Below are 13443 nucleotides of genomic sequence, written 5' to 3' on the forward strand. Positions count from 1 at the left end.
CCTAATCTTTTTAAAGTTCCAGGTGTTGTTATTTCTTAAAATTCCTATGTTACCTCACTTAACCTTTCATACAGTATCCATACAGTATCCATATTTTCAGACCATTTCTACTATAGAGTGAGAAATCAAAATGTGAAGTTGATCTTTGTGAGACTTTTGTAGCCAAGCTGGAAGAAGCAGCAGGGAAGAGGATGGGGAGCACCTCCCTTACACCTCCTGGGGAGAGGGGCAGGGGAGAGTGTAGTCCAGTTACCACACTAAGCTCTTCACTCTGCAGCCCTGAACAAAACTTTATAAATCAGCAGAGAAATGATTCAATCCTGACTGACGCGCAGAATAAAGCAGTGACGGAGGCAGACCCACAGGCCATGAGTTATTAATATTCTAGTGAGGCCATGAGTTATTACAACACTAGCGAGGCCATGAGTTATTACAACACTAGCGAGGCCATGAGTTATTACAACACTAGCGAGGCCATGAGTTATTACAACACTAGCGAGGCCATGAGTTATTAATATTCTAGTGAGGCCATGAGTTATTACAGCACTAGTGAGGCCATGAGTTATTACAACACTAGTGAGACCATGAGTTATTACATCACTAGTGAGGCCATGAGTTATTACAGCACTAGTGAGGCCATGAGTTATTACAGCACTAGCGAGGCCATGAGTTATTATAACACTAGTGAGGCCATGAGTTATTACAGCACTAGTGAGGCCATGAGTTATTACAGCACTAGTGAGGCCATGAGTTATTACAGCACTAGTGAGGCCATGAGTTATTACAGCACTAGTGAGGCCATGAGTTATTACAGCACTAGTGAGGCCATGAGTTATTACAGCACTAGTGAGGCCATGAGTTATTACAGCACTAGTGAGGCCATGAGTTATTACAACACTAGCGAGGCCATGAGTTATTACAGCACTAGTGAGGCCATGAGTTATTACAGCACTAGTGAGGCCATGAGTTATTACAGCACTAGTGAGGCCATGAGTTATTACAGCACTAGTGAGGCCATGAGTTATTACAGCACTAGCGAGGCCATGAGTTATTATAACACTAGTGAGGCCATGAGTTATTACAGCACTAGTGAGGCCATGAGTTATTACAACACTAGCGAGGCCATGAGTTATTACAGCACTAGTGAGGCCATGAGTTATTACAGCACTAGTGAGGCCATGAGTTATTACAGCACTAGTGAGGCCATGAGTTATTACAACACTAGTGAGGCCATGAGTTATTACAGCACTAGTGAGGCCATGAGTTATTACAACACTAGCGAGGCCATGAGTTATTACAGCACTAGTGAGGCCATGAGTTATTACAGCACTAGTGAGGCCATGAGTTATTACAGCACTAGTGAGGCCATGAGTTATTACAGCACTAGTGAGGCCATGAGTTATTACAGCACTAGTGAGGCCATGAGTTATTACAGCACTAGTGAGGCCATGAGTTATTACAGCACTAGTGAGGCCATGAGTTATTACAGCACTAGTGAGGCCATGAGTTATTACAACACTAGTGAGGCCATGAGTTATTACAGCACTAGTGAGGCCATGAGTTATTACAGCACTAGTGAGGCCATGAGTTATTACAACACTAGTGAGGCCATGAGTTATTACAACACTAGTGAGGCCATGAGTTATTACAACACTAGCAAGGCCATGAGTTATTACAGCACTAGTGAGGCCATGAGTTATTACAGCACTAGTGAGGCCATGAGTTATTACAGCACTAGTGAGGCCATGAGTTATTACAGCACTAGTGAGGCCTAGGAGCTCACCTGGAGGCCTTGGAGCTCACCTGGAGGCCTACGAGGTCACCTGGAGGCCTAGGAGCTCACCTGGAGGCCTAGGAGTTCAGCTGGAGGCCTAGGAGCTCACCTGGAGGCCTAAGAGCTCACCTGGAGGCCTAGGAGCTCACCTGGAGGCCTAGGAGGTCACCTGGAGGCCTAGGAAATCACCTGGAGACCTAGGAGGTCACCTGGAGGCCTAGGAGCTCACCTGGAGGCCTAGGAGTTCATCTGGAGGCCTAGGAGCTCACCTGGAGGCCTAGGAGCTCACCTGGAGGCCTAGGAGCTCACCTTGAGGCCTAGGAGCTCATCTTGAGGCCTAGGAGCTCACCTGGAGGCTTGGTAGCTCACCTGGAGGCCTAGGAGCTCACCTGGAGGCCTAGGAGCTCACCTAGAAGCCTAAGAGCTCACCTGGAGGCCTAGGAGCTCACCTGGATACCTAGGAGCTCACCTGGGGGCCTAGTAGCTCACCTGGAGGCCTAGGAGCTCACCTGGAAGCCTAAGAGCTCATCTGGAGGCCTAAGAGCTCACCTGGAGGCCTAGGAGCTCACCTGTATGCCTAGGAGCTCACCTGGAGGCCTAGGAGCTCACCTGGAGACCTAGGAGCTCACCTGGAGGCCTAGGAGCTCACCTGGATGCCTTGAAGCTCACCTGGAGGCCTAGGAGCACACCTGGAGGCCTAAGAGCTCACCTGGAGGCCTAGGAGCTCACCTGGATGCCTAGGAGCTCACCTGGAGGCCTAGGAGTTCATCTGGAGGCCTAGAAGCTCACCTGGAGGCCTAGGAGCTCACCTGGATGCCTAGGAGCTCACCTGGAGGCCTTGAAGCTCACCTGGAGGCCTAGGAGCTCACCTGGAGGCCTAGGAGCTCACCTGGAGGCCTAGAAGCTCACCTGGAGGCCTAGAATCTCACCTGGAGGTCTAAGAGCTCACCTGGAGGCCTAGGAGCTCACGTGGAGGCCTAGGAGCTCACCCGGAGGCCTAGAAGCTCACCTGGAGGCCTAGAAGCTCACCTGGAGGCCTTGGAGCTCACCTGGATGACTAGGAGCTCACATGGAGGCCTTGAAGCTCACCTGGAGGTCTAGGAGCTCACGTGGAGGCCTAGGAGCTCACCCGGAGGCCTAGAAGCTCACGTGGAGGCCTAGGAGCTCACCTGTATCACACACTTGGGAGGTAGTAAAGCAAGTAGTCCTTCCGAGAGGTTATAAAGCAAATACATCATAAAATAAACAGGTATTTCACTTGGCCAGGGCTGGAGAAAGTGGCCACAAAATACTGCAATGATTGCCCATTTTGTTCTTCCCTGTGTGTTTACATCCAGGCAAACCAAACCAACTCATAACACCATAACACTTACAGCCAACGGAAGTTGCAGAGGAGCTCTTGTCTGGAACACAAGGTGGTAATTTGTATCTCACCAGCCTAATTCATCAGGCTACACGCCCTCCACAACCATCCCCAGTCAGCTATGATACAAGGAAGGAGGTGGGTAATCACAAAAGCCAATTTCACCTCCGTAGGTTTTCAAACAATTCGTATTAACTATACTAACCTTCAGAAAAGATCTCCTCCATATCATAGAGAGAGTTGAGGTGCTGCAGAGAGGACGCAACACTCTCAGACAGACGAGATATGAACATTTTGTACCGGAACTTGAGGGGTGATGCCTTCAGGTGGAGCTCACGCCAGGGAGAGATGTTCTCAGTTAACTCTGCAATGTTCACCAAATGTTCAGTCTTTGGGCCATGAAGAGCGAGCTCCTGCCACCATTTTAGACATAAAATTATGGGAGTCCAAGTGCTGTGAGTCCAAGTGCCGTGAGTCCAAGTGCAGTGAGTCCAAGTGCTGTGAGTCCAAGTGCTGTGAGTCCAAATGCAGTGAATCCAAGTGCTGTGAGTCCAAGTGCTGTGAGTCCAAATGCAGTGAGTCCAAGTGCTGTGAGTCCAAGTGCTGTGAGTCCAAGTGCAGTGAGTCCAAGTGCAGTGAGTCCAAGTGCTGTGAGTCCAAGTGCAGTGAGTCCAAGTGCAGTGAGTCCAAGTGCTGTGAGTCCAAGTGCAGTGTATATACTGCACATATGTGTGCTGTACATATACTGTGTGGACGGTGGAAGTGTACTGTACATATACTGTGTGGACGGTGGAAGTGTACTGTGCATATACTGTGTGGACGGTGGAAGTGTACTGTACATATACTGTGTGGACGGTGGAAGTGTACTGTACATATACTGTGTGGACGGTGGTAGTGTACTGTGCATATACTGTGTGGACGGTGGAAGTGTACTGTACATATACTGTGTGGACGGTGGAAGTGTATTGTACATATACTGTGTGGACGGTGGAAGTGTACTGTACATATACTGTGTGGACGGTGGAAGTGTACTGTACATATACTGTGTGGACGGTGGAAGTGTACTGTACATATACTGTGTGGACGGTGGAAGTGTACTGTACATATACTGTGTGGACGGTGGAAGTGTATTGTACATATACTGTGTGGACGGTGGAAGTGTACTGTACATATACTGTGTGGACGGTGGAAGTGTACTGTACATATACTGTGTGGACGGTGGAAGTGTACTGTACATATACTGTGTGGACGGTGGAAGTGTATTGTACATATACTGTGTGGACGGTGGAAGTGTACTGTACATATACTGTGTGGACGGTGGAAGTGTACTGTACATATACTGTGTGGACGGTGGAAGTGTACTGTACATATACTGTGTGGACGGTGGAAGTGCACTGTACATACACTGTGTGGACGGTGGAAGTGTACTGTACATATACTGTGTGGACGGTGGAAGTGTACTGTACATATACTGTGTGGACGGTGGAAGTGTACTGTACATATACTGTGTGGAATGTGGAAGTGTACTGTACATATACTGTGTGGACGGTGGAAGTGTACTGTACATATACTGTGTGGAATGTGGAAGTGTACTGTACATATACTGTGTGGACGGTGGAAGTGTACTGTACATATACTGTGTGGACGGTGGAAGTGTACTGTACATATACTGTGTGGACGGTGGAAGTGTACTGTACATATACTGTGTGGACGGTGGTAGTGTACTGTGCATATACTGTGTGGACGGTGGAAGTGTACTGTACATATACTGTGTGGACGGTGGTAGTGTACTGTACATATACTGTGTGGACGGTGGAAGTGTACTGTACATATACTGTGTGGACGGTGGAAGTGTACTGTACATATACTGTGTGGACGGTGGAAGTGTACTGTACATATACTGTGTGGACGGTGGAAGTGTACTGTACATATACTGTGTGGACGGTGGAAGTTGGGAGCTTGACTTTATTAATCTGTATAAAGTCTAATGTCAATTTATCACACTTTAGAAATGGAGAATATTTAACTAACATTCGGGAGTTGCTTCTGGATGATAGCCACCAGACCAGAGGAGAGACCTGGAGGCGGCGCTGGCTCCCACTCTAACATATGTGATGATGTCCCATCACAGAATACTGTTTGATATCCACCAAGACATCGAGGCCGGTCCAGATATCAAACTAGTGAAGTCACAAGAATATCGAGTCACCCCCTACGAAGGTGGACAATAATCTGGCAGCAAGTTGACTACAAGGTCTAACATGCACAGAGCCGTAGGGAGCCGGTCGGCCGAGCGGACAGCACGCTGGACTTGTAATCCTGTGGTTCTGGGTTCGATCCCAGCCGCCGGTGAGAAACAATGGGCAGAGTTTCTTTCACCCTATGCCCCTGTTACCTAGCAGTAAAATAGGTACCTGGGTGTTAGTCAGCTGTCACGGGCTGCTTCCTGGGGGTGGAGGCCTGGTCGAGGACCGGGCCGCGGGGACACTAAAAAGCCCCGAAATCGTCTCAAGATAACCTCAAGAAAGATAATCATTGCACTTCTGGCCGGATTAAACCGATGTGACGCAGTCTAAAATGAAATGCACAGGTAAGACCTAGTAGCAGCAGGTAGACCTGTCCTTGTATTTCAGTGCCAAAGCCAGATGGATGTTATCGATTATGTATATATTTCCGTTGACCACATACAGTGAGTGTTGATGACAGTTTTGCCATCCCTTGTTTGGAGGACTGCAGATACAGTATTAATCAAGCTAAATATATGACATAACTAAATCTTTCTTAAGGGATATTGGTAGATTCTCTCCTAACCCGGAGAGCACAGGAACGAGTGCCTATCTGAGCCAAGATGGATTATTTATATATATGTGAGTCCTGACATTTTTTCTTATGACTGTCGGAGCAACGTGTCAGCGTCTCGTGTCCTAGTATTGAGGTATATATCCCATTGTCGTGCCTATATGATACTGCCGGTATCATAACAGCTGGAAGGAACACTAGACAAGGTTAAACCAGCTAACTGCGATGTTTAATGGTGGCTAATCACTCATTAAATTGACAGAATTGTACTTTTCCAAAGCCTCCATTTATAATTTAGAATATGCGGCAGGAAATGGGAAAGGTTGACCACTTGTGGATAAGGTGAACTGTCCAGTTCTAGCTCGCACAAAGTGGTTACCAAAATATGCGAACCTGTGCTTACCATTGAAAGAGTTGTTGACATTTTGCGGTAATTGCAGCTTCTCTTACCAATTTGGTATACAAATGTAAAGTTAATTTGGTTCCAGAAATGCCAGGAAGCATTTACATTGTATACAGGTGCTTCAGGCTTGGGAGCCGCGGCTGTATTGATGTCGACGTCAGATGATATTGATCATCCACTACAATATTATTCCAAGAAATTTACTGTCAGAAAAACTGTTCCATTGTAGATAAGCTGCAGCATTGTTATTGGCTGTTAAGACTTTTGACTTTTATGTTTCCGCACTACAATTGAGGTTAATGCTGATCATTACCGTTTATCCTTTATCATTCACATGATAAACTTAGGCCAGAGATAATGAGGTTGTTATATTCCTGTTGGAACAGTGGCCAAGCCATCACACATGTCCATGCTAAGTTAAATATGATAGTAAATATAACTATCATGACTCATCCAGCATCTCGCCAGGTAATACTCTGGCGAGAAGTTGTACATATTATTTGTACATATTTTTTCATTATTATGCAGGACATGAAATCTTGTATTAACCTTATTTTGAGAAATGTTTAATTTTGTGAAAGTGTGATAAAAATAGGAAAATTAACTTCCAGAAAATTTTCGATGTTTTTCCCATGGTAGCATTCATTACGCATGTATGAATATGTATGCGAGTATTAGTGTCGGGAGAGGTGCCACGTCGTCGCGGCCACTAGTGTTAGCAGCCCTCAGGTAATTTCAGGGAAACATCAGCTGAGATCTGACAGACCATGTTAGCCATTATTCCCACCGCCTACGAAAGTAGTACCTTAATACTACCAATTATATCCACCCAATAGATAATGTAAAAACAGATCATGAATGAAAAGTGGCCATCGTCATATTTTCTACAAAAATAATAGTATTAAATATTGAGAGAGTTTTCAAAACTGGTTAAAGATCTTGTGTTAAAAAGTACTTCTCGACAGCCGCGACAAGCTGAAATATCGGTGGCAGGAGGTTACGAAACAGCCCTAAAGCCCAGGAGGGCTTACTTCACCACATAGCTCATCTAAGACGCTGTTTCTATGCAATATATATATATATATATATATATATATATATATATATATATATATATATATATATATATATATATATATATATATATATATAGGGCCTAGGGTCTCAGACCCTATTGGAACGAAGTTGTACCGATGATCTAATTGCCTGTACTTGGCTGACTTGTCTCTTTCTCTGCGTGTCGCCGCGGCTCCTGCTGTGCCGGCAGAGAGGTTGATGTATGTGGTTGCCAGGGTGGATACACAAGTATAGTCCCATGCCAACTGTCTGCCACCCTTCCACGGTCGCAGTGTGATTCCGTCTGGTCGGCCGGCAAAGCTAACAGGGTCACGGTTCAGTAGGTTGCGGGGCTCTCTCTCCACTGGACACTGAGCAGAGGAAAGGCTTCTTTTAATGATGTCATTGACTTCGTCGTGTCTAGTGTGCCAACCTCCAGATTGGCACACACATATATATATATATATATATATATATATATATATATATATATATATATATATATATATATATATATATATATATATATATATATATATCTTATTGTATATCTATATAAACAAAAATGTAAATGTTCGTTTGTTCAAAATCGCTAATCTCCGAAAGTTCTTCACCGATTGTCTTGAAATTTTCACACAACGTTCCATTCACATCCGAGCAGGTTTTATATACATACTAGCTGTACCCGGCTACGCGTTGCTGTGGCCGGGTACAGCAACAGCAACCTTGCAATGTCCCCCAGTCCTCCCCACCATTCCCCCCTCTCCCTGTCTCCTTGCCCTCCCTACCCTTCCCCGTCTTCCCCGTCCACTTGTCCTCCCCACCATTTCCCACTCCATAATCCCCTCGTCCTACCCACCATCTCCCACTCACCCCATCCTCTTGTCCCCCTATCATTCCCCTCTCTCCTATCCCCTCTTCTTTGCCCATCATTGTCCGCTCCCCTATTCCCTTGTCCTCCCCCACCATTCTTCATTTCCCCGTCCCCGTGTCCCCACCATCCCCCACTCCCCTGTCCCCTCGTAACCCCTCGTCAAAAAAAATGAGATGAGAGAGATTTGTAGGTATATTAAAGCACATATATAGATTGATAGCTCAGATTGATTGCATTGACAGCTTGAATGGTAATTTAATAAAGATTAACCGGCACAATACAGTATATTGCTAGCACATATAAGAAGACAGCAATGATCACAATGGTATGATGGTTTGGATTAGGTACATAAAGATTGGTAGATGAACGGTATGGTAAACAACACAGCTCATTTCCAGCGCAATGTTACACAAAATAATTACATCAAAGTGAAAATCAATCAAAATCTATGAAAATTCTATTTATCAATGCACTTGGAAACATTGAAATGGAATTCGTAACATATTTAGTATAGCGTGTGTGTTGATATTTCGTGCAACAGATGGCGCTGTTTTTTAAAAAAACATGTTTGTATCTGTCACAGGTGTGGCATCTATATAGAAGGCATATAAAAACATGCTCATATTCGAATGGAACGTCGTGTCAAAATGTCAAAATTCGAGATTACAGTGTGTGTTGCTCTAACATTCAACAGATGGTGCAGTTTTTTTTTTTAAAGCATGATTTTTCCTGTCACAGGTGAGTCATAGGAATATAGATATATAAAAAGATGCGCCTATTCAAATGCAATGTTGTGCAAAATTTCAAAGCAATCGGTATAGAGGTTTTGAAGATTTTTCACACATGAAAAAAACACAAAACACACAATTTTTCAGAAAAAGCATGTTTTTTTTCCGCCAAAGACGTAACATCTATATAGTATGTATATAAAAACCTGCTCGGATGCGAATGGAACGTTGTGTGAAAATTTCAAAGCAATCAGTGAAGAACTTTAGATTAACGGTTATGCACAAACGAACATTTCCATTTTTATTTATATAGATATCTATATAAATAAAAGTGTAAATGTTCGTTTGTTCAAACTCGCTAATCTTCAATAGTTCTTCTCCGATTGCTTGGAAATTTTCACACAACGTTCCATTCGCATCCGAGCAGGTTTTTATATACATACTATATAGATGTCACGTCTGTGACAGGGGGGAAAAAAATGTTTTTTTGAAAAACTTTGTTTTTCATGTGAGGGAAATATTCGAAACCACTTTACCGAGTGCTTTGAAATTTTGACTCAACGTTGCATTCAAATAGGCGAGTGTTTTTATATACCTACTATATATATATATGCCTCACCTGCGTCGTGAAAAAAAACATGTTTTTATTAAAAAACAGCTCCATCTGTTTGACGTACGAGCAACACACGCTGTAATCAACCGAAGGTTCTTCAGCGATTGTATTGAAATTTTGACACAACGTTACATTCGAATACTCACATGTTTTTATATGCCTACTATATAGATGCCACACCTGTGACAGGTAAAAACATGCAAAAAAAAACAGTTCCATCTGTTACAGGTAAGAGCAACACACGTTATACTAAACCTGTTACGATTCCATTTCAATGTTTCTGGTTGCATTGACAAATTAATTTTCATAGATTTCGATTTATTTTCATTTTGATTTAATTATTTTGTATTACACTGCATTGGAATTGAGCTGTGTTGTTTACCATACCGTTCATTTCGTGAGTATAGTTTTTTTTTCATTTCGTTTTTTAACTGTTTTTCTTAAATTTCAGTGATGGAACATCAGATCATTTGTTGTTCCCAATTGTCTTATGGGAACATCAGATCATTTGGGGATGCATCAGACAAGGGAGTGGGGAATGGTGGTGAGGACGAGGGGACAGGAGTAGGAGATGGTGGGGAGGACGAGGGGACTGGAGTAGGGGAATGGTGGGGAGGACGAGGGGACAGGAGTAGGGGATGGTGGGGAGGACGAGGGGACTGGAGTAGGGGAATGGTGGGGAGGACGAGGGGACAGGAGTAGGGGATGGTGGGGAGGACGAGGGGACTGGAGTGGGGAATGGTGGTGAGGACGAGGGGACAGGAGAAGGGGATGGTGGGGAGGACGAGGGGACTGGAGTAGGGGAATGGTGGGGAGGACGAGGGGACTGGAGTAGGGGATGGTGGGGAAGACGAGGGGACAGAGGAGGGGGGTAATGGTGGGGAGGACGAGGGGACGGAGGAGAGGGGAAATGTTGGGGAGGACTGGGAGACAGGGGAAGGTTGCTGTGGCTCAGAAATGCACATGCGTTGCTGAGCCACAGCAATGCGATGCCGGGTACAGCTAGTATTGTATAAATAAGAAGCAAAGCCATTTTGAGTAATACTGACTATTAAATGTAGAAAGTCCACATTTCTTATCATATATAAAATTTGCAAGTTGATGGGGATTTTTTCTGTGGACGAACATATATATATTATGTGATTGAGAAGACAATATGTCTATATTACTCTCTAGGGATGTATTGTCATGATTTGAAGACTGTCTGTCTATACTGATAGCCAGAGAAACAGTGCTATGTTTTCATAATATTTTATTCATAATTCTGTATAATTATAATAATACTACACTATTTTATTGATGTTACACATTATTTTTATTTTTCAGTAGAAATATTTGTATTATTATGCGTGAACTTGCTGTGTCTCACTCTTCTGGATATTTTTCGCTAGACATTTAAAAATAAACTAACATCATAGATCCTTGGGACATTTAACAATAGATTGACATAATAGATCCTAGGAACATTTAACAATAGACTAACACAGTAGATGCTTGGGACATTTCACCAAAGACTAAAAATAGATCCTTGGGACATTTACAAACAGACTATCATAATAGTTCCTTGGGACATTTTACACTAGATTAACATAATAGATTCACGGGACATTTAACAATAGACTAACATAATAGATCCTTGGGAGCATAACCAAGTGACACTAACCTTGGGGCAAGTCCCCTCAACTCCCCTCTCAGTCTGCCCCCTCACTTCCCCTCACAGTCTGCCCCTCACCTCCCCCTCACAGTCTTCCCCTCACCTCCCCTCACAGTCTGCCCCTCACCTCCCCCTCACAGTCTTCCCCTCACCTCACCTCACAGTCTGCCCCCTCACCTCCCCTCACAGTCTTCCCCTCACCTCCCCTCACAGTCCTGCCCCTCACCTCCCCTCACAGTCTTCCCCTCACCTCCCCTCACAGTCCTGCCACTCCCCTCCCCTCACAGTCTTCCCCTCACCTCCCCTCACAGTCCTGCCCCTCACCTCCCCTCACAGTCTGCCCCTCACCTCCCCTCACAGTCTTCCCCTCACCTCCCCTCACAGTCCTGCCCCTCACCTCCCCTCACAGTCTGCCCCTCACCTCCCCTCACAGTTTGCCCCTCATCTCCCCTCACAGTTTGCCCCTCACCTCCCCTCACAGTCTGCCCCTCACCTCCCCTCACAGTCCTGCCCCTCACCTCCCCTCACAGTCTTCCCCTCACTTCCCCTCACAGTCCTGCCCCTCACCTCCCCTCACAGTCTGCCCCTCACCTCCCCTCACAGTCCTGCCCCCTCATCTCCCCTCACAGTCCTGCCCCTCACCTCCCCTCACAGTCTGCCCCTCACCTCCCCTCACAGTACTGCCCCTCGCCTCCCCTCACAGTCTTCCCCTCACCTCCCCTCACAGTCTGCCCCTCACCTCCCCCTCACAGTCTTCCCCTCACCTCCCCTCACAGTCCTGCCCCTCACCTCCCCTCACAGTCTTCCCCTCACCTCCCCTCACAGTCCTGCCCCTCACCTTCCCTCACAGTCTGCCCCTCACCTCCCCTCACAGTCTTCCCCTCACCTCCCCTCACAGTCCTGCCCCTCACCTCCCCCTCACATTCTTCCCCTCACATTCTTCCCCTCACCTCCCCTCACAGTCCTGCCCCTCACCTCCCCTCACAGTCTTCCCCTCACCTCCCCTCACAGTCCTGCCCCTCACCTCCCCTCACAGTCTGCCCCTCACCTCCCCTCACAGTCTTCCCCTCACCTCCCCTCACAGTCCTGCCCCTCACCTCCCCTCACAGTCTGCCCCTCACCTCCCCTCACAGTTTGCCCCTCATCTCCCCTCACAGTTTGCCCCTCACCTCCCCTCACAGTCTGCCCCTCACCTCCCCTCACAGTCCTGCCCCTCACCTCCCCTCACAGTCTTCCCCTCACCTCCCCTCACAGTCCTGCCCCTCACCTCCCCTCACAGTCTGCCCCTCACCTCCCCTCACAGTCCTGCCCCTCACCTCCCCTCACAGTCCTGCCCCTCACCTCCCCTCACAGTCTGCCCCTCACCTCCCCTCACAGTCCTGCCCCTCACCTCCCCTCACAGTCTTCCCCTCACCTCCCCTCGCAGTCTGCCCCTCACCTCCCCCTCACAGTCTTCCCCTCACCTCACCTCACAGTCTGCCCCCTCACCTCCCCTCACAGTCTTCCCCTCACCTCCCCTCACAGTCCTGCCCCTCACCTCCCCTCACAGTCTTCCCCTCACCTCCCCTCACAGTCTGCCCCTCACCTCCCCTCACAGTCCTCCCCTCACTTCCCCCCTCAGTCTACCCCCTCATCTCCCCTCACAGTCCTCCCCTCACCTTCACAATCATCCTGTCACCTTCACATTCCTCTCCTCATATTCAAATAAATCTCATATTCATGTGAAACAAGAGCAGACGAAGAGGAGAGAGAGAGAGAGGTAGCAGAGAGGCAGGATCGAGTCCCTCAGAGTGAGACGGGAAGCACAATCACAGAGCACCAGAGCAACGAGACAACCCAGACTACTCCACAGCCTCACGTTGAGGGACCAGCAGTTAAGGAACACGTAATGAAACTGATGATAAGACAGGAATCATTCACCAATAACGACAGAGAAGTGTGGGTAGAACATCTTCCTTCTCAACCAAGGAAGGAGATGTTCTTGAGCTAATTATATGGAGCCTAACTCGCATCACTGCAGGACTCTGAGATAACTTAAGATGAAGAAGTAAAATTCCTGATGAATCTTGACCCGACTTAGGCTGTGGCTTCACATTAGATCTCATCCTGGACACTAAGACAAGGAGTAGTAACCTTATGCTGGCCGTTTACTGTGATATATGTAACAAATCTCTGGAAG

At 46.6% G+C, this 13443-nt stretch overlaps 1 protein-coding gene across 1 annotated transcript; it reads left to right on the forward strand.

The window, feature by feature from the left end:
* The first annotated feature begins 530 nt into the window (after positions 1-530).
* Positions 531-1775, forward strand: LOC138368934 (uro-adherence factor A-like). Its single transcript, XM_069331659.1, has one exon. The coding sequence runs from the start codon at positions 531-533 to the stop codon at positions 1773-1775; it is 1245 nt and encodes a 414-aa protein (XP_069187760.1).
* The last annotated feature ends 11668 nt before the right edge of the window (positions 1776-13443 follow it).

The sequence above is a fragment of the Procambarus clarkii genome, chromosome 26, assembly GCF_040958095.1.
Source record: "Procambarus clarkii isolate CNS0578487 chromosome 26, FALCON_Pclarkii_2.0, whole genome shotgun sequence".
Lineage (NCBI taxonomy): Eukaryota > Metazoa > Arthropoda > Malacostraca > Decapoda > Cambaridae > Procambarus > Procambarus clarkii.